This window comes from Lontra canadensis, unplaced genomic scaffold, assembly GCF_010015895.1.
Source record: "Lontra canadensis isolate GAN:19392208 unplaced genomic scaffold, GSC_riverotter_1.0 scaffold1, whole genome shotgun sequence".
Lineage (NCBI taxonomy): Eukaryota > Metazoa > Chordata > Mammalia > Carnivora > Mustelidae > Lontra > Lontra canadensis.
This window is the reverse complement of record NW_022630995.1, coordinates 86381550-86400434: the sequence shown is the minus strand read 5'-3', so window position 1 is coordinate 86400434 and position 18885 is coordinate 86381550. Positions and strand designations below refer to the sequence as shown.

At 34.5% G+C, this 18885-nt stretch overlaps 1 protein-coding gene across 9 annotated transcripts in view; it reads left to right on the top strand.

Annotated features, from left to right (window-relative positions):
* Window positions 1–18885, top strand: part of KIAA1109 (KIAA1109 ortholog) — a 196427-nt gene that overhangs the window by 101917 nt on the left and 75625 nt on the right. For all 9 annotated transcript variants that reach the window (XM_032858342.1, XM_032858352.1, XM_032858359.1 and 6 more), the window contains exons 38-47: window positions 511–722; window positions 3752–3903; window positions 4355–4505; window positions 4679–4831; window positions 6707–6947; window positions 9479–9621; window positions 12324–12543; window positions 13002–13160; window positions 14674–14849; window positions 17894–18069. In XM_032858342.1, the coding sequence (XP_032714233.1) occupies window positions 511–722; window positions 3752–3903; window positions 4355–4505; window positions 4679–4831; window positions 6707–6947; window positions 9479–9621; window positions 12324–12543; window positions 13002–13160; window positions 14674–14849; window positions 17894–18069 (1783 nt within the window). The remainder of the gene's footprint in view (window positions 1–510; window positions 723–3751; window positions 3904–4354; window positions 4506–4678; window positions 4832–6706; window positions 6948–9478; window positions 9622–12323; window positions 12544–13001; window positions 13161–14673; window positions 14850–17893; window positions 18070–18885) is intronic.

Below are 18885 nucleotides of genomic sequence, written 5' to 3'. Positions count from 1 at the left end.
TTAAAAAATTTTTTAAAAGATTTTACTTATTTGTTTATTAGAGAGCACAAGCAGTGGGGAGAGGCAGAGGGAGGGGGGAAGCAGACTCCCCACTGAGTAGGGAGCCCGACTCGGGACTCAATCCTAGAACCCCAGGATTATGACCTGAGCTGAAGGCAGAAACTTAACCGACTGAACCACCCAGGCACCCCTGTGAATTTTTATTTTTATTTTTTTATCTTTATGGGTACTGTAGAGTACAACATTGAGATACCCACTGTTTTTTTGTTTTATTTTGTTTTTTAAAGATTTAATTTATTTATTTGACAGAGACACAACTAGAGAGGGAACAAAAGCAGAGGGGAGTGGTAGAGGAAGAATCAGGCTTCCTACTGAGCAGGGAGCCTTATGAGAAGCTAGATCCCAGGACCCTGGGATCATGACCTGAGCTGAAGGCAGACTCTTAACAACTGAACCACCGAGGTGCCCCTACCCACTGTTTTTAATGAATACATTCCTTCTCTCTTACAGGTGGAAGACAGTCTGGTGCTGTTTTATATAATACTTTTGGAATTATGGGTAAAGCTAGTGTCACAGAAAGAGGTGGAGTGCTGACATCCAATAATTCTTCTGATTCTCCAACTGGCAGTGGCTATAATACCGATGTCTCTGATGATAATCTTCCTTGTGATCGAATAAGCCCTTCTTCAGACTTAAATGGAAATTCTGTTTCAGATGAACAAGTTGGTGAATTTTTAATAATAATAGTGCTTTGAAAAAAATAACAAAACTATATACTCATTTCAAAGTTAATTTCTGGATTATATGCTTCTTTCAGTATTTGGAATTTTGCTCAAATTGTAGTCAATGTATTTTGGTGATTATACTACTAGAACATAGTTTCCGAAGCATAGGTACTGTACCATAGATATATTTTTATCTATCATAGTACCTTGTTTAATGCCTTGCTCATATTGGGCACTTAATAATATTTGTTGAATTAATGAATTAATAGAATTTCAGAAAAGTAGGCATTGCTTTGATGTTGTTTCAAGGATTTTAGCAGAATTCATGTAAATACTTAGTTTTGTCACTGGTAGTATTTCATGTAAGTTCTAAATACTAAAAATATTTAGTAATATTTTATAGATATTATATTATATTATATATTATAATATTATATATTATATATTATATATTATAGAATATAATTATTCATTATATATTATAGAATAAATATTCTAAATATTTTTAGTATCCACCCATTTTAGCTAGAGTCCTGAAGAATACCTTATATATAACTCATTTATTATATTTAATATGGTAGAATGTCATGATGATTAATAATAGAAATAATAAAAATATTCAAAATTCTAGATTACAAAAGAGTTGTACCACTAACTGATGGGTGCAGATTTTTTCCTCTTTGAAGTTTCTTTGTCTATAATAGCATTGTAAGGATACTGACCTAGACTTGTGAAGATTGAAGGAGATAATACATATGAAAGGCTTAACTCAGTGTCTAGTACCTAGTAAGAACTTGGTAAATGTTGTTTTTAAACATATATGTACATACACTTCTGATCATTTGGAAATTAGACCAATTGAAGAGGGAAAAAAAAACACCTTTTAATTAAGAAATGTTATGGATATCCACCATTCATTGGCATAATCACCTCTTAAACCCAGGTTTCTGGTAGTTTAGTTTTTGAAATATTGATTTTGATTTGATGCATAATTTAGGAGTCTTTTTTAAGTTTTTTTTTTTTTTTTTTTAATTTATTTGACAGACAGAGATCACAAGTAGGCAGAGAGGCAAGGAGAGAAAGGGGAGGAGGAAGGCTCCCTGCCGAGCAGAGAGCCCAATGCAGGGCTCAATCCCAGGACCCTGGGATCATGACCAGAGCCGAAAGCAGAGGCTTTAACCCACTGAGCCACCCAGGCACCCCATAGTTAGGAGTCTAATCACAGTTTTCTTGTGAGGTCTTTGGATGTATTTGAGTGGTGGTCAGGGATTAGCACTTTAATTAAGGAAATTTAAAAATACAATAGTTACTCACTGGATAAAAGAGCTGGGAAGAATCCAGTTGTTGTTTCCTTCTCCTTCTATCCCACTGAAATACTTGACAGAAGCTCAGCTGTCTTCCTTGATTTCTGTGATCCTCCTCTCTTTGCTGAATATCCCTAAATTTTGTAACATTGCTTTCTTTGGGTTCTCTGACTTTTCTTGGTCCATGTCCTCATTCAGTTCTTTGTCCTTCAGTGTGGGTATTCTTCCCATGTTGTTCTTGGCTACCTTTTTTTTTTTTTTTTTGAATTCTGTATGTCCACTCCCTGATTTACTTCATTTTCTAGTCCTGTTCCGTAATTTGATGATGCTAACTCTTTCCCATTGGTTAGCTATCTTCATTTACACATGCCATAGGTACCAAAAATTCAGTCAACCTAAATCCAACTTATCCAACTTTATTATTGCTTTGCTTTACATACCATTATAATTAGTTACTTATTATCTATAAGCTGCCTTCCCTTTTTAAAATTTTCAGTTCCTGAAAACGGTCTTCTTTATCTTTTATAAACCTTAGTGCCTAGCTCACAACCTTATCTGAAACCCACAGGACAGATGTATTTGAGAATTCAGATTTTTTTTCCTTTAACAGAAAGGTAATATGGTATGTGTTTTATATGTTACATAAACTCCTAGTGGAATCTGAGATAGCACTCCATCTTGAAATATTTAAATACTATTGCAGCACAACATTCATAAAAACTCCAAGTGGGATAAATAGCCTCTTACCAAATTCAGATCAGGTTTTGATGCCACATTTACACAAAAATATTTAGATTTCTCAGAATGTTATGAGATTTAGAGCTGCAGATAAGGAATGTGGACTTATATTTAGCATCTGCTAACTTTAAAATAACAATTGCCTACAATTCACATTGTTTTGTGAACTATTGCCTATAGTTCACATTGTTTTAGGATTCAGAGCTGTTTTGTGGATATTCTTCATTCTTTAATTGTCCCATGAGGAAATGCCAGTCTTTTATCTTGACCAGTAATAATTAAAAGTGAATTAGAGAACTATGAAGAGACATAACAGGTGGTAGACTTTTTTGTTTATTTCTTTAATATTATGCTTACTTCCCTGCATTCCAAAGAGTGGTGATTATACATTTTAAAAAATTACTACTTCTTAACACTGATTCAGATTGCTGCATACAAGATAAATAAGTCTATTTTATTATAGAGTATTATTTATTTGAACATGGACTATACTAGTATATTTGTGGAATTTGTTTTTAGAAACTTGAAATATGTTGTTAAAATGGAATGGAAAACAGATTGTAGTAGGAAGTAGAAGACATTGATTCTATCATTCATTCTCCTTAATAGTTGTATGAATTTTGACAAGTCACAAAACCTCTTTCTCTCACTTTTTTCATCTGGAAAAAAAAATACTTAAACATCACTAAACAAATGTAATTGAATGAAGTGATCAAGAGAAGCATTAGGTTTTAGGATCTGTGACTTACGGCTTACTGCAGTGCAGTGGTTTTTCAGTCTTTGCTCAGTAGAGCTTCAAGGATCTATAGGTATTTCTCAGAATCAGGGTTAGGCTGAGCAAGGTTTATTTTACCTGTTTTATATAAAGGTGTCACCTGTAGACCTTGATTCAATGGGAAGATTTTGTGCTTTAAACATTTACTTTGGCACTAGTGGTTTTAAGCAGCTATACATTAGAAGTTTCTGGTTTTTGATTTTATGTAGGATGAAGGAGTTGAATCTGATGATTTGAAAAAAGATCTACCTCTGATGCCTCCACCTCCAGATTCATGTAGCATGAAGTTGACCATCAAGGAAATTTGGTTTAGTTTTGCAGCTCCCACCAATGTGAGATCTCCTACACATGCATTTTCTAGGTAAAAAGTTTTAAACATGTAGTACTATTCCTTGATTTTTTTTTTCATTTTAAATAACCTTCAATTCTGTTTCAGTTATTTTTAAGTTATTTTTCTAATCTATATAGCATTTGGGTTGCCACCTTCTTACCATCTTTCTTACCTTATGCTTTCTGTAGACATTATTCTTATCTTGTTTGACCCTTTTTCTTTCATAGGGCTTTAGTTTTACTATTATATGTCACACCATCATGAACTTCTTACTGTCACGTCTAATAGGTTTTAATATGTTTCCTTCTTTTCTATTATCTTTTCTTCACATTTTCTACTTACATGTTTATGATTTATCTGATAGCCAAAATGAAAAGTAATTTTGCCTAAGTAAAATGGCCACTAAGTATAGTAAGTATGGAAGATTGAAATACCAGTCTTGACAGCTTTTATAAATTTTTTTTTTTTTTAATTTTCAAAGGCAACTGAATCTTTTAAGCACTGCAACTCCAGCTGTTGGTGCATGGCTTGTTCCCATTGATCAACTCAAATCATCCTTAAACAAATTAGAAACTGAGGGCACCTTGAGAATTTGTGCTGTTATGGGATGCATAATGACAGAAGCATTAGAGGTATGTCTATCAACAGTACAAGGTATCCGATACAGTTTATTATAGAATATGATCTCTAATTATTCATCATTGTTGGAAAACAACAGACCTGCAAGTTCTTGATTACTGGATATCTTCTATTTGCAGTGTCTTTGATACATCACTCTGTATCTATTGTTTTTGCTTTGTTTCAGAATAAAAGTGTACATTTTCCCTTAAGAAGTAAATACAACAGACTTACAAAAGTTGCCCGTTTTCTCCAAGAAAATCCTTCATGTTTACTGTGCAATATACTACATCACTACCTGCACCAGGCAAATTACTCCATCATTGATGATGCTACAATGGTGAGTTACTGAAACCATATGTTAGCTTTAAAGAAGCCTCTATTCTTGGGGTGCCTGAGTGGCAGAGTCACTTAGCATCCTACTCTTAGTTTTGGCTCAGGTCAAGATCTCAGGGTTGTGAGATCAAGCCCTGTGTTGGGCTCCATGCAGAGTCTGCTTGGGATTTTTTCATCCACCCTCTCTGTTCCTCTCACTGCTCATGCTCCCAGTTTGTCTCTCTCCCTCTAACATAAATAAATAAATCTTTAAAAAAAAAAAAGAAGACGAAGAAGCCTCTGTCCTTTTGAGGAGCCATTCATTGGCCCACAGTTTGAGATGCAGCTGGGAAGTCCAAAGGAGAAATATGGTTAAACATACGGGCTTACAGACAGCAGTGGGCTGAGATGAATGATCTGGGAAGTGCCAACATGAAGGTGTTGGAAGCTGTGGTTATGGATGAGCCTTCTAGAAATGATAGTATGTTGAGGGAGAAGCTGGTCAAGAAAGGATATCTGAAGTACACCAAAATTAAAGGGGTGGGGGAGACATGAAAGAAAGGTGGAGAGAGCTACAAAGAATGCTGAGGAGGGAAAGGAAGAGGTAGGAGAATCAGGAAAAAATGTCTTAGAAGCCAGAGGTATAAAGAATTTCAAACAAGAATGACCAGCATGAAATTTCACAGAAATGTTTAATAAAAGAAGGGCTAGTTAATGGTTATGGGGAGAGTATTTAATAACACAAAATGAATACAATATATGTCTGCCTCTAGAAAAGCACTATAGAAGGTAACACCTCATCATTAGGGGTTTAGAACTTGAGATCTCTCATCTCGCCAACCTTTTGGTCAATAGAAAATGCACAAAAGGTTTAGCCAAATTAGGATCAATATGTAATAGCCAGTCAAACTTCTGATAACCTCCACTGAGAGAATCTCTAGTAAATGGTAGATTTGAAAAAGGTACTTAGACCTGAGACTACTATAGTGGTTTTTACTCCTACCCTGTGAGATGAAGACTGGAGGTCCACAGTGCAAGGCTAACTTGCCTGTCTAGTCATCGGCAGAGAGACCTTGAAACAGACAAAATGGCAGGTATTTCCCAGGGTGGATGCTCTGCCGAGATTAAGCTTTTAATGTAAGAGGAAAATACACAATATGGCTTTCATTACTTGAGTCTAAGAATGAAAGGACAGGCAAAGAGATCTGATGTTCCTCAGAAAGTAAATGAGGTGATTTCTGTTGTTCAATAAATGGCTCTCTTCAATTAGAGCCATTTCTCTTAACACAGGGAATTATAAGAAAGGGGTTGGAGGGGATTTGGATATTTTACTCTTAGACTAAGGTGCCAGTTGGAAAAATAACCAAATTTTCTTTCTTATAATCATTACCATGTGGGATAAAGTATATTTTAAATTATGTAATTGTTACTGATAATATATTTAACTTTCAAAACAGTTAAAAATCCATCTGTGTCCAGCATTTAACCATAGTAATTTATTTCTTCTAATGTTAAAATAGTGGTGGTTACCTAATCTTTGAAGGGAGTAATTTCATTTCCTCTTTGTTTAATGAATATCCTGGATAGCTCGAAATACATTTGATTTCCTCACTAGAACCATAAAGGTAAAGTGGATTTAGTACTTTTTAAGGAGAATTCCAATTTTGTACCCCATGTTTAGCCTCTTAGTCACCTGGTACGGCATTGTTTATGACAGAAAGACGCACTGTTGTGTTTAGAAATTGAGTTCTATTGTCAGTTTGAAATACTCTCTTTTGTGGACAAATTATAACATATAAATTCTAGTTTCTTCATCTCTAAATGGGGGTTATGAAATTTAAATGAATAAATGTATGCAAAGCACTTAAGTGGTAACATTATTTCATCATTGTTGTTACAGAGTGATGGACTTCCTGCTTTGGTAACTTTAAAGAAAGGTTTAGTTGCACTGGCAAGACAGTGGATGAAGTTTATTGTGGTGACACCAGCCTTTAAAGGAGTTAGCTTACACAGACCAGCTCAGCCACTGAAACCTCAATCAGCTGTGGACCACGAACATGAAGACGGACTTGGGCTAGACAATGGAGGTGGTCTTCAAAGTGATACCAGTGCTGATGGAGCAGAATTTGAATTTGATGCAGGTAATTTATAAATGTTTTAGTCAAATATTATACCTTAGTAACATATGTTTGTGATAATTTTGATCGTTTGTGTCCCAAATTTGAAAATGTTATGGCTTAAGTATACAAGTATGATTTATATTAGTCCAAAGGAATGATAATAATGTTGGAATCTTTATACTGATTTTTGGTTTTTACATTTAATTTCATGAAATACGATAGATTTCTTTAATCTATCCCATACAATAACAGACATTTTTGCATAGCTAGAATATTTGAGTGAAGCATGTTAACTTCCTTTTAAAATTCACATTTAAAAAAAAATAAAATTCATATTTATATTTGTTCATCATCTTTCCTACACCACTTAAAGAAGTCTTTGAATTTTACCTGGTGCCTGGTTGATTCTGCATTTATGTAGTGTTTAGAGTCATGCATTCAGCCTATAATTCTGTCAGCATCATAAGTATGCCAGAACACAGATGGTAGATGTGCATTTCAGAAATATATGTGCACACTTTAATGCTTTTTCAGAAGTAAATTTTTGTTATCACAGCATGTAATATTCAATAATATTGAATTATGATATTTTAGAAAAGTTGAAAGTACCATGAAAAAAGACAGTAGCCTTAAAACTAGAGGCCTCAGAACACTGATATATAATACATTATCCAGCTTTTTTTATTGTCTTTTTAATAAAAAAAAAAAAAAGCAGCTTAAAGTGAATATGCTATGAGGAAGGGTGCCTGGGTAGCTCATTTGGTTAAGCATCTGACTCTTGATTTTAGCTCAGGTCCTGATCTCAGTGTCATAATACCAAATCTCATGTTGGCTCCCTTCTAATTAGCCATCTGCACATTCCTGGGTTAATCTGAAATTTCTATACTTTTAGCTTAGTTGGTTTTTTCTCTCTAAACCCTTAGTCTGAGGTGTGGAGGGACTAAATACAAGCTATTTGTTTCTTTCTTGAAACTGAATGAGAAGATTGAGGTTGGGGAGTAAAAGAAAGACAAAAAATAATATAGCATATGGACCCTCAACTCTATGGTCAAATAATCTTCGACAAAACAGGAAAAAATATACAGTGGAAAAAAGACAGTCTCTTCAATAAATGGTGGCTGGGAAAACTGGACAGCTATAGGTAGAAGAATGAAACTTGACCATTCTCTTACACCGTACACAAAGATAAACTCGAAATGGATAAAAGACCTCAACGTGAGACAGGAATCCATCAGAATCCTAGAGGAGAACATAGGCAGTAATCTCTTCAATATCAGCCACAGCCAACTTCTTTCAAGATGTGTCTCCAAAGGCAAAGGAAACAAAAGCAAAAATAAACTTTTGGGACTTCATCAAAATCAAAAGCTTCTGCACAGTAAAGGAAACAGTCAAGAAAACAAAGAGGCAACCCACAGAATGGGAGAAGATATTTGCAAATGACAGTACAGACAAAAGGTTGATATCCAGGATCTATAAAGAACTCCTCGAACTCAACACACACAAAACAGATAATCATATCAAAAAATGGGCAGAAGATACGAACAGACACTTCTCCAGTGAAGACATACAAATGGCTATCAGACACATGAAAAAATGTTCATCATCACTAGCCATCAGGGAGATTCAAATCAAAACCACATTGAGATATCACCTTACACCAGTTAGAATGGCCAAAATTAGCATGATAAGAAACAACATGTGTTGGAGGGGATGTGGAGAAAGGGGAACCCTCTTACACTGTTGGTGGGAATGCAAGTTGGTGCAGCCACTTTGGAGAACAGTGTGGAGATTCCTCAAGAAATTAAAAATAGAGCTTCCCTATGACCCTGCAATTGACTACTGGGTATTTACCCCAAAGATACAGATGTAGTAAAAAGAAGGGCCATCTGTACCCCAATGTTTATAGCAGCAATGGCCACGGTCGCCAAACTGTGGAAAGAACCAAGATGCCCTTCAACGGACGAATGGATAAGGAAGATGTGGTCCATATACACTATGGAGTATTATGCCTCCATCAGAAAGGTTGAATGAATACCCAACTTTTGTAGCAACATGGACGGGACTGGAAGAGATTATGCTGAGTGAAGTAAGTCAAGCAGAGAGAGTCAGTTATCATATGGTTTCACTTATTTGTGGAGCATAACAAATAGCATGGAGGACAAGGGGAGTTAGGAGAAGGGAGTTGGGGGAAATTGTAAGGGGAGGTGAACCATGAGAGACTATGGACTCTGAAAAACAATCTGAGGGTTTTGAAGGAGCGGGGGTGGGAGGTTGGGGGAACCAGGTGGTGGGTATTAGAGAGGGCACGGATTGCATGGAGCACTGGGTGTGGTGCAAAAACAATGAATACTGTTATGCTGAAAATAAAAAAAATAAAATTTAAAAAAAATATGTAGTAGATTCCACAAATAATTTCAAGGAAATTTAATTAATTTAATTTGTTTACTCAAGGAATATGTAAAGTTGAGTGTAATTTACCACCAGGAACACTCGTATTAATATTTCAAGAAAATGATAATCTATAGCCCACTTATTCTTTTTTACTGTTTCAGCCACAGTCAGTGAACACACAATGCTATTAGAAGGAACAGCCAACCGTCCTCCACCTGGTGGCTCTGGACCTGTAACTGGAGCTGAGATAATGAGGAAACTTTCTAAGACTCATACCCATAGTGACTCTGCATTAAAAATAAAGGTACATTATTATTGTTTGTGGTTAAAGTAGACTTCCAGGGAAGACCTAAATTTCTGATATCTCAAATTCAAATATTAGGTATTTAAATTTAAATATTCAAATAGTATTTTATATTGAATATTTTATATTCAAGAATTTAATAATTGAGTAATAATAAATATTTTTATAGTTGAACATGATTAGCAACATAACAGTTTGAATTGAATTATTTTATGACTTTAATTATGCTGTTTTAAGAAACTTATCCAGTGCTTGGTAAGACATGTATATAGCAAGGTGGTTAACTACCACCTTGGGAGCCAGACAGCCTTGGTTTCAATTCTGCCTCTGACACTTATTCTTTGACTGAACAAATTTTTAACTATACTGTGTGTCAGTTTCCCTATCTGTAAGATGGAGATTACGATAGTAACTTTTTCTAGAATATAGATGCCAAGAAATAACTGTTAATACATGAAAAATGCTTAAACAATACCTGGCACATAATAAGCATGTGAGTTATTTGTTGTTGTCATGGGTTATTTATGTTTTGTTAGTTTCCTTTTCTGAGCAATGAAAATGACAGACAATATTTTAACTTTCTTTGAAGGTTTCAGTATAGACTTACATTAATGCTCAGAACCCATAAGGTAAATGACTTAACAGTTTTGCCATATTAAAATATAAAATTTCTACACAGAAAAAATAATTATAAAGAAAATACAAAGATACAACAAAGGGCTAATTTCCTCATATATAAAGATCTTTTTTCTAATCACTAACACAAATAGAAAATTAGTTAATGAGGAGTTCACAGAGAAATACACAAATATGGGACAACTGGGTGGCTCAGTGGGTTAAGCCGCTGCCTTCAGCTCAGGTCATGATCCCAGGGTCCTAGGAACGAGTCCCGAATCGGGCTCCTTGCTCAGCAGGGAACCTGCTTCTCTCACTGCCTCTGCCTGCCTCTCTGCCTGCCTCTCTGCCTGCTTGTGTGTACTCGCTTACTCTCTCTCTCTCTCTCTCTGGCAAATGAATAAAATCTTAAAAAAAAAAAAAAAGAAATAAACAAATATGAACATGTATCCTCTTAAAATTAAAGAAATGTAAGTTAAAATGTGAGATTTCCATTTCCACCGACCAGATTGAAAACACTAACACATTTGAATGGTGTATGTTGGTGAAGATAAGGGAAAGCAGACACTCTTCTACAGTACTGGTGGGAGTATAAATTGTCACTAATTCTTCGAAGACCAATTTGGCAATTTGTATCAAAATTTAAAATGTAATATTCTTTCACCCAGTATGTTCATGCCCAGGAATTCATCTAAAGAAATGAATGCTCATAAATGCCCAGACACATGTGCAATAATGTTCTTTACAACACTGTTTATAATAAGAAAATAATGGTACCAATATAAATGACTATTTGAGGGCCAGTAAACTAGTGTCCCCTGACACAGAGATGCATACCATGAAGACCTCAGAAAGATGAAGTTGATCTCTAAGTGGATATGGAATGGTCACCAAAATGCCTAGATTAAAGTAAAAACAAAATATAGGACAATATATATCTGTGTCTTAAACAAGGATAAATATGTACATTGCTTATATAGTTATAAATTATTTAAAGAGAATAGATAAGAAACAAGAGTACTTCTAGGGGAAGGAATCTAGTAGACTGGAGCTCAGGGGATACAATTTATTAGATTGTGCTTTTAAAGTTTTTATTCTGTTTAAGGTATTGCTCTTTTAATTAACACGTTCAGCGATAGTTTAATATACACTTTTTAAAAGTTTGAATTATTAGGCTTATTCTATTTCTATATTGTGGTTCGAAGCCAGGATACTTTTAAATTCTCAACTTCTTAATCAGTCTCAGAATTTTTTTTCCCGTTTGATGGTTTTTCCTAGCCCACAAACATTCCTTTGTTTATGAATTATAGAGGTCCTCCAAAAAATTGAATTACAACTCTTTGTTTCAGATCTCTTCTTTTCAGGATCTTTGTCTGTATAGTCTTTTCTTGTATGATTTTAAACTGATCTGAAATTCTAACCTTAGATGTGTCAGAACAGATAGAGATGGGCAATTCTGCAATTTTTAAATTTTCCTCAGAGAATTGCTGGAAATGGTTTTTGGCATATTAGAACTGTACAGAGAGGGGTGCCTGGGTGTCTCCGTGGGTTAAAGGCTCTGCCTTTGGCTCAGGTCATGATCCCAGGGTCCTGGGATCGAGCCCCACATTGGGCTTTCTGCTCAGCAGGGAGCCTGCTCCTCCCTCTCTCTCTGCCTGCCTCTCTGCCTACTTGTGATCTCTGTCTGTCAAATAAATAAATGAAATATTAAAAAAAAAAAGAAAGAAAAAGAACTCTACAAAGAATCTCTTACAGATTTTCATTATCATGGTACCAACAAGGGTAGTATAGTATTAAGAATTTTGGGATTGATATCTTGCCACCAGACACACTCTTCAGATTTCAAAGGGAATTAATAATTCATTGTTAAAATAAGTGAATGATAATAAAGGCTATTCTTTGTATTGTACTATAAAGTTTCAAAACACTTTTATGTATATTTGAGATTCACCACAATCCTAGTAGGCACAATCTGTTTTGGCATTAATGTGAATAGTAACTAGCAGTAATGACAGTACTAGTTGTGGTACTTATTAGCAGTCATTTTTATAAGCATAAGAAAGAGACCTATGTTGTTCCTGTTGTAGGGTATTCACCCATATCATTCTTTGAGCTATACCAGTGGGGACACTGCCACAGATTCTCCTGTGCATGTTGGCCGTACTGGGATGCCAGTGAAGGAGAGTCCAAGGAAGGAGAGCCTACTCAGCTACCTGACTGGAAGCTTCCCAAGCTTGCACAATCTCCTAGAAGGGACTCCTCAAAGAAGTAGTGCAGCTGTAAAAAGCAGCTCCCTAACGAGAACAGGTACATCTTTGGTTTTGACAATTACAAGTTTACTTCTATGTGAGAATTAAAAAACAAAAAACAGAACGTAAGTTTATTTTGCTTTATACTTTGGTTGCATACCTAATCTGTATTTTATACCTCATCTTTGAAAAAGTATTTTGGGAAACTGCTCTCTTTGTAACTTGTTGGTGTCTTCATACTCTCAGTTTGCATTTCTAAATTGTAGCATTGGCTATTACTATCAACGTAGTCATGGTATGGTATGATGTGTAGACCATCCAACAATGAATTTCTTCTTGTTATATTAAAAATAAGTTATTTATTGGTGCCTCAATATCCAAATACAAACATCATGCACTGAGTTTGAAAACATCTGCAAACAACAATTTAGTCTGACTTTTAAAAAATAATTACATAAATCACATTTTCTGCTTATTACGTAAGTAATATTATACTCAATAACATTTTATTTTCAGGAAATACAATGGCCACTGATATGTTATCTGAACATCCCTTGCTATCTGAGCCATCATCTGTGAGTTTCTATAATTGGATGTCAAATGCTGTGGGTAATCGTGGAAGTGTGGTACAAGAATCTCCTGTTACAAAATCCGCACACAATAGTCTTCCATCAGGTATTGAGTTATCATGTTATTTTGCTTAACTGTCTAAGGGACATATGTTAATTTTAACAAAATTCTATTTTTCACAGAATGGTCTAAACATCTCAAATGTTTAATACTGGTTAGTTGAAATTTGCCCATTTATGAAATGCCTTTGGTAATACTGAATGAGAGAATTGTAAGCAGTCACTTGGTGTCCTTGTGGAAAGACAGATATGTCAAATGTGAGATCGTATGTAATTTAAAGAGTTTAAAATGTCCAGTTAATGTGGCTGACTTAATTTTCAAAATACCAAAAGGAGATTAATGAAAAAATGTGAAGAATATGGCATAATGTGCCTATAATACAGAAAATATTTTAGTTTATACAGATTCCACTGAGATATAATAACTAACATTCTTTTACTCTTATAGTTACTTAAATAATTAAGCCTGAAGGTGTACTAAGAGTAATAAAATAAGATTTTGCCTTTGAGGAGGCAGTGAGGACAGTTTATTAATTTAAAATAATGCATATAAACAGCAAGGACACTGGCAGGGAATTCACCAAGAAATGTTAATGGCTAGCTGCAGAAACATAAGTGGTACCAGCCTTCATTTTCTGTTTTTTCTTTTTGGGGGTATTTTTCCAAATTTATTAGATAAATATAGTCTTTTTTTTTTTTTAGATACATATATTCTTTAAAGAAAAATTTTTTAAAGAATGTGTGTAGTAGACTTTGATCCTAGGTACTGAAGGCAGCTGAAATTAGCCCATGTGATAGCTATTTGCATCACTAGATAGAAAATGTGATATTATGAAATGTGTTTATAAGTGACTTCTCACTCAGTCCTTTGTTTTGCTGGTATGTGGATCACTCTTGAATCTGGAACTGATCCTAATTATGACTGCATTCTAATTCTTATCATTGGCTCTTAGTTGAAGAAGGTAGAAGGACAGTGTTTCTGCCAGCTCCCAGAACTGTTCTAGCCCTAGTCTCACTACTGAAGTTTAAATTTTGAGAAAACCAGAAAAGAACATTTCATCTTTATCACAGATCCTTTGCCTGGGGGAGTTAGAGGATAAAGGGAATACAGAGGAAAGAAATGGTGCCGTTTTATTTTTGTTCTGCCTCAGGAAAGATAATTGGGAAGAAATTTATATGTAGGACTCTGTGACATCTGTGAATTTTGCCCTGCTGCTGTCTGTAACTCTGCTCCTCAGTGCAAAACTGATGAGAGAGCAAATGCTTTTGAAGGATCTTCTGGCCAAAAAATTCTCTATTTTGAACTGACTGGCTCTAATACAGACTTCATGTATGAGGGTGACTGATATTTTCTGAAATTTTAGTTTAAATTCATTTTTATTATTAAATCATGTCTGTAAAATGACCAAAAAGTGGTGTGTTTCTTACCTTCATTCAGTTTAAATGGTCTGGTAATACTGCTGTAATACGGGCTTCATAAGTTTACTTTGCTGTGCCCTTTTATGTTGTTTCTATTTCCTCATAATTCAGATTTTACTCTTGAACATTTACTCTGTTAGGTGTTGCACCCAATCTTCCTACAATACCCTCAGCCTCAGATTTCAACACCGTCTTATCTAGTGACCAGAATACTTTGGATGGAACACATTCTCAGCATAGCACTAGTCAGGATGATGTGGCAGGTGTAGAAGAAGCCAACCAAGGGTTTCCTGCTGTGCAGCTTGCTGATGCACAGGTGAGCCAGTCTGTTTGTCTGCAATTATATTAACTCCTCATTAGGTAATTCTTAGCAATTGGAACCATCCAGTCATATCCACCTTGGAATTCTAGTGAAAATCTTTTTTCTGTGCTTGTCTGTCTAAAGTCTTCATGCAAAAATGGAGGAGCCTTTTAAAAGTACATGGGTTAATTACAAAAGCAAATTTAGCATCTATAGATAGATATGCATTAAACAGAAGAGTGGTATATAATTAGTTGTCTCATATAGTAACATTTTTGTTATATGGAGATACAGATTGGCTAAATAACATAACTAGAAAGCTAAATTTAATCCTGTCCTTTAGAACGCTGTGTTAAATGTTATGTTAAGACTTCACTGTGGGAGCGGTTAAGAAGCCCTGAAGATTTTACAGCAGAGGAAAACAAGTGACTTGAACTATATATGTAAAAATATTATATGGGTAGCAATGTGTTAAATGGATTGGAGTAGAGACACTATAGGTGAAAAGATAAGTTATTGAAATAGTTCACATAAGTGGTAAATGAAGCTTTTAACTTAGATGGTTGTGGCTTTGATAAGGTAAAAATGGCAAAATATGGAGGTCTTATTCAATTGATTAAATCTAAGAGTGGAGAGCAAAATCCTTTGAATTGTATATTTTAGTCTGAGTGATCACAAGGCAAGTGAGTGAGTGGGACCATGGGTATTAAGATATGTTATTTTTTCAGGATGAGGGAGACTCCACCATATTTGCATACTTAGGAGAAATTAGGAAGGCCCCGATCAGAAAAAAGAAAAGAAGGGTAAACTGATAGAGCAGGATTTAGAGAGGATGAAGAGTATTGGAATTTAGAGTCACTCACAGAGAAAGATGTTTTAGACAGAAAAAATTACTTTTTTCCTCTGAGAAACTAAGAAGGCAATAAGGACAGTTCACAGTTATAGAGGTAAGTTTGCAGATTGATAGCTTCAATTTTCTCTTATAGTAGAAGGTAATTTATGTTAAGAAATGTGTCAGGCACTTTTAAATTTTCTTGAGATTTACTTCTCCAGTACATTGGAGTAGCTTTTAGGGACTTCATTTTTTTATTAAAAATAAATAATATAGTAAAATAATAAATTAAAAATTAATTAAAATTAAAAATAAAATAATAATTTATTTTATTTAAAAATGAATAAAATAAATAACCTTTTATTGTTTTGGCTTATAGATTACATTAATTATAGTTGTTAGCATTCAACACATATTTTTAGAGATAATTATATTGTTTTATATATAGGATTCTAAAATCTACTAGAAACATGAATATTAAATAATTCAGTAAAATGCTCTGTAAGGTGATTTAGATATGTGTACAGGTTGGCGTGAATATGAAAGAGAGCTTACCATAGACTCCCTAAAAGGATTGCGAGATGTGCTGAGAGCCTTGTTAAGAGTTTAGGTTGGTGTTAGGGTACCAGTGAAAGCAATTATATATAATTTCCTTTCATTGTTCCTAGCAGCTCAGGTATAGGAGTATAAGAAGATTGATTCAAAGCAGATGTAGTAAGAGAAATAGGTGATAGGAAGTTGCTAAAATGGCGTTTAAGCCAAGATTGTGGGGGGGGAAAGAACTCACATAACTTTGGAACTGAAGTGTTGGTTGAGTTATCTCCATGGTTAAAGAAGTCATTCAAGATGATAAATTGGGATTGAAAAGAAAAAGAAGAAAGTAAGTAAAAAATCAAAGTTTCTGATAGGTATGGAGGATTAACAAAATGGGGGATAAATAAATGACAAACATTAGAAAAGATGGAGGATGGTTTGGACCCTTGAAGAGGGAAGTTTTTCCCATTAGAATAAAAGGGGTAAAACCCAAGAAAGAATATCCCAAGCAAGTACATTGGGAGAGGGAATTTCTCCCTAAGATTCCACTCTAGTGTGTAATTGTTGGAGTTCTCTGTTATAGGCCATTTGACCTTCATAAGAGTAGCCTGTCTTCCCAAGCACAAACAAATGAGATGACCTAGAGATAATTGAACATGTAGACTTAGGTCTTAAAACATAAATGGCACCTATCCATTTTAATAGTATCATTTAACTTCCAGAAAAAGATCACTAAGGGAGATGTACAGTGAAAGGATTATAAGAGGTCCAAGGGCAGTACTGGATAGCACCTATATTTTGAATGTAGAAGGAAGAAAAGGAACTATGCAGCAAAGAATAAGCAAAGTGATTATCGTGATCAACTGCTGAACACATACGGTTGCTTCTCTTTGGGTTACCTCTTCATGACTACAAAATCAGTTAATAAGAGGTGTAACCAGAGTGATCTATTTCCATAAGTTTGTATGGTACTTACAATGTAAAGGAAGGTTTTGGGTTTTTTTTTTTTTGTCAGAAAATAAATGTTAAATGACTGTTAAAACCAAGTGATACTATTTAAAAAGAGGTCAGATGTTCCTAATATTACATATGAAATATTTTTAATATTAACATAGGAAGGTAATAAACCATTCTAATATACCATATTTTTATGGAAACACAGTGTATATTCATACCTTTTTTATTTTTTTTTAAGGTTTTATTTATTTATTTGACAGACAGATCACAAGTAGGCAGAAAAGCAGGAAGGGGGAGAGGAGGAAGCAGGCTCCCTGTTGAGTAGAGAGCCCAATGCGGGGCTGGATCCCAGGACCTTGAGATCATGACCTGAGCCAGAGGCAGAGGCTTTTACCCACTGATCCACCCAGGCACCCCTATTCATATCTTTTTTAAAAGCAAGACATAGAATGATTTAAATTAGTTCACAATTTTATTTTCCTTGTCCTTTCAGACAGGCAGGAGGGAGGAATCTTTGTTCTTATGATTAATTTGAGGATGAGTTGCACATAATGGGTGTTGAAAAATACTGTTAAGTTTTAAGTACAATTAGAGTTATATTTATTACACAAGTACTTTTTTTTATCACAGTACAATATTGATATATGATATATGTATTGAGGTAGGGTAAGAAAAAAGCCACAGTAAATGATGAATTATAAATTAAGCTAATTAATGAATGTGTTATGTCTTTTAGGTTGTTTTCAAACCTCTTCTCAGTCATACAGGGATTCAGTCCCAGGATGCAATGCCACTCTGCTACCGAATGTACTTTGGAGAACACCTTTCATTTTCAGGGACTTTGGACTGCCTTAGAGCAGATATTGTGGATTCGGACACAGCCAAAGAGAGAAAAGGCAAAAGAGCAAGAAGGTGTCTTGTGTTATTGTTCTTTTTGTGTAGAATATTGTATACAGGTTATAACATCTTTTTTTAACTTTATTTTCCTCTAATGCTAATGAGAATAATTTTAATATCTAAAGTATATTTGTTATATATATCCTCAGAATTTGTTTACTGTTGCAGTAGCTGAATTTTTAAGATCTTATGCATTGTAATTTTACATATTTTACTTAAAATTATTCCTAACTTCCATTCTGAGTCAACTTGCAGTATTTTCTGTTAGAAACAGGGTAGAAGTTATATTGAGAGTATGGCCATGAGAAACAAATACACAGGAATGCTAAATGTAGCATGGTGAAAGTTAAGAACCATCTTTTATCGTCATTATTATCAGGGATAGTTCTTTAGTTTCCTTACTGTTTGAATAGGAGATATTATGCCCATAATAATATTTGATTAATCTTTTTGTGAACATTAAATTTTACTTTGCTTGGGTCTTGCTGATGTAGCTAGGAATAGTAGAATATGGATATAGGTGGCAATTATGACGAGGTTTTTGCGACATTCTTGGTTTCATCCAATTTAGGTTTTTGCAGGGTGGTAAATTAAAAGTAAAATGCGCGTGTATCACACATATAACTAAGTGAAATATGTTTTCCATTTGAAATATTCTATTTAAAATTTTAAATAATTTGACAAAGTAAGTTTAAACATTTTATGGCAATTATTAATAAAAAATATAGCTTTCTCAAATTTTATTTCAGGTCTAGATCTCCGAGGATTTTCTAATGACACAGGAACATGGAAATTACCTTGTCTTTTCTGTTAAATATAAGACAGTCACTG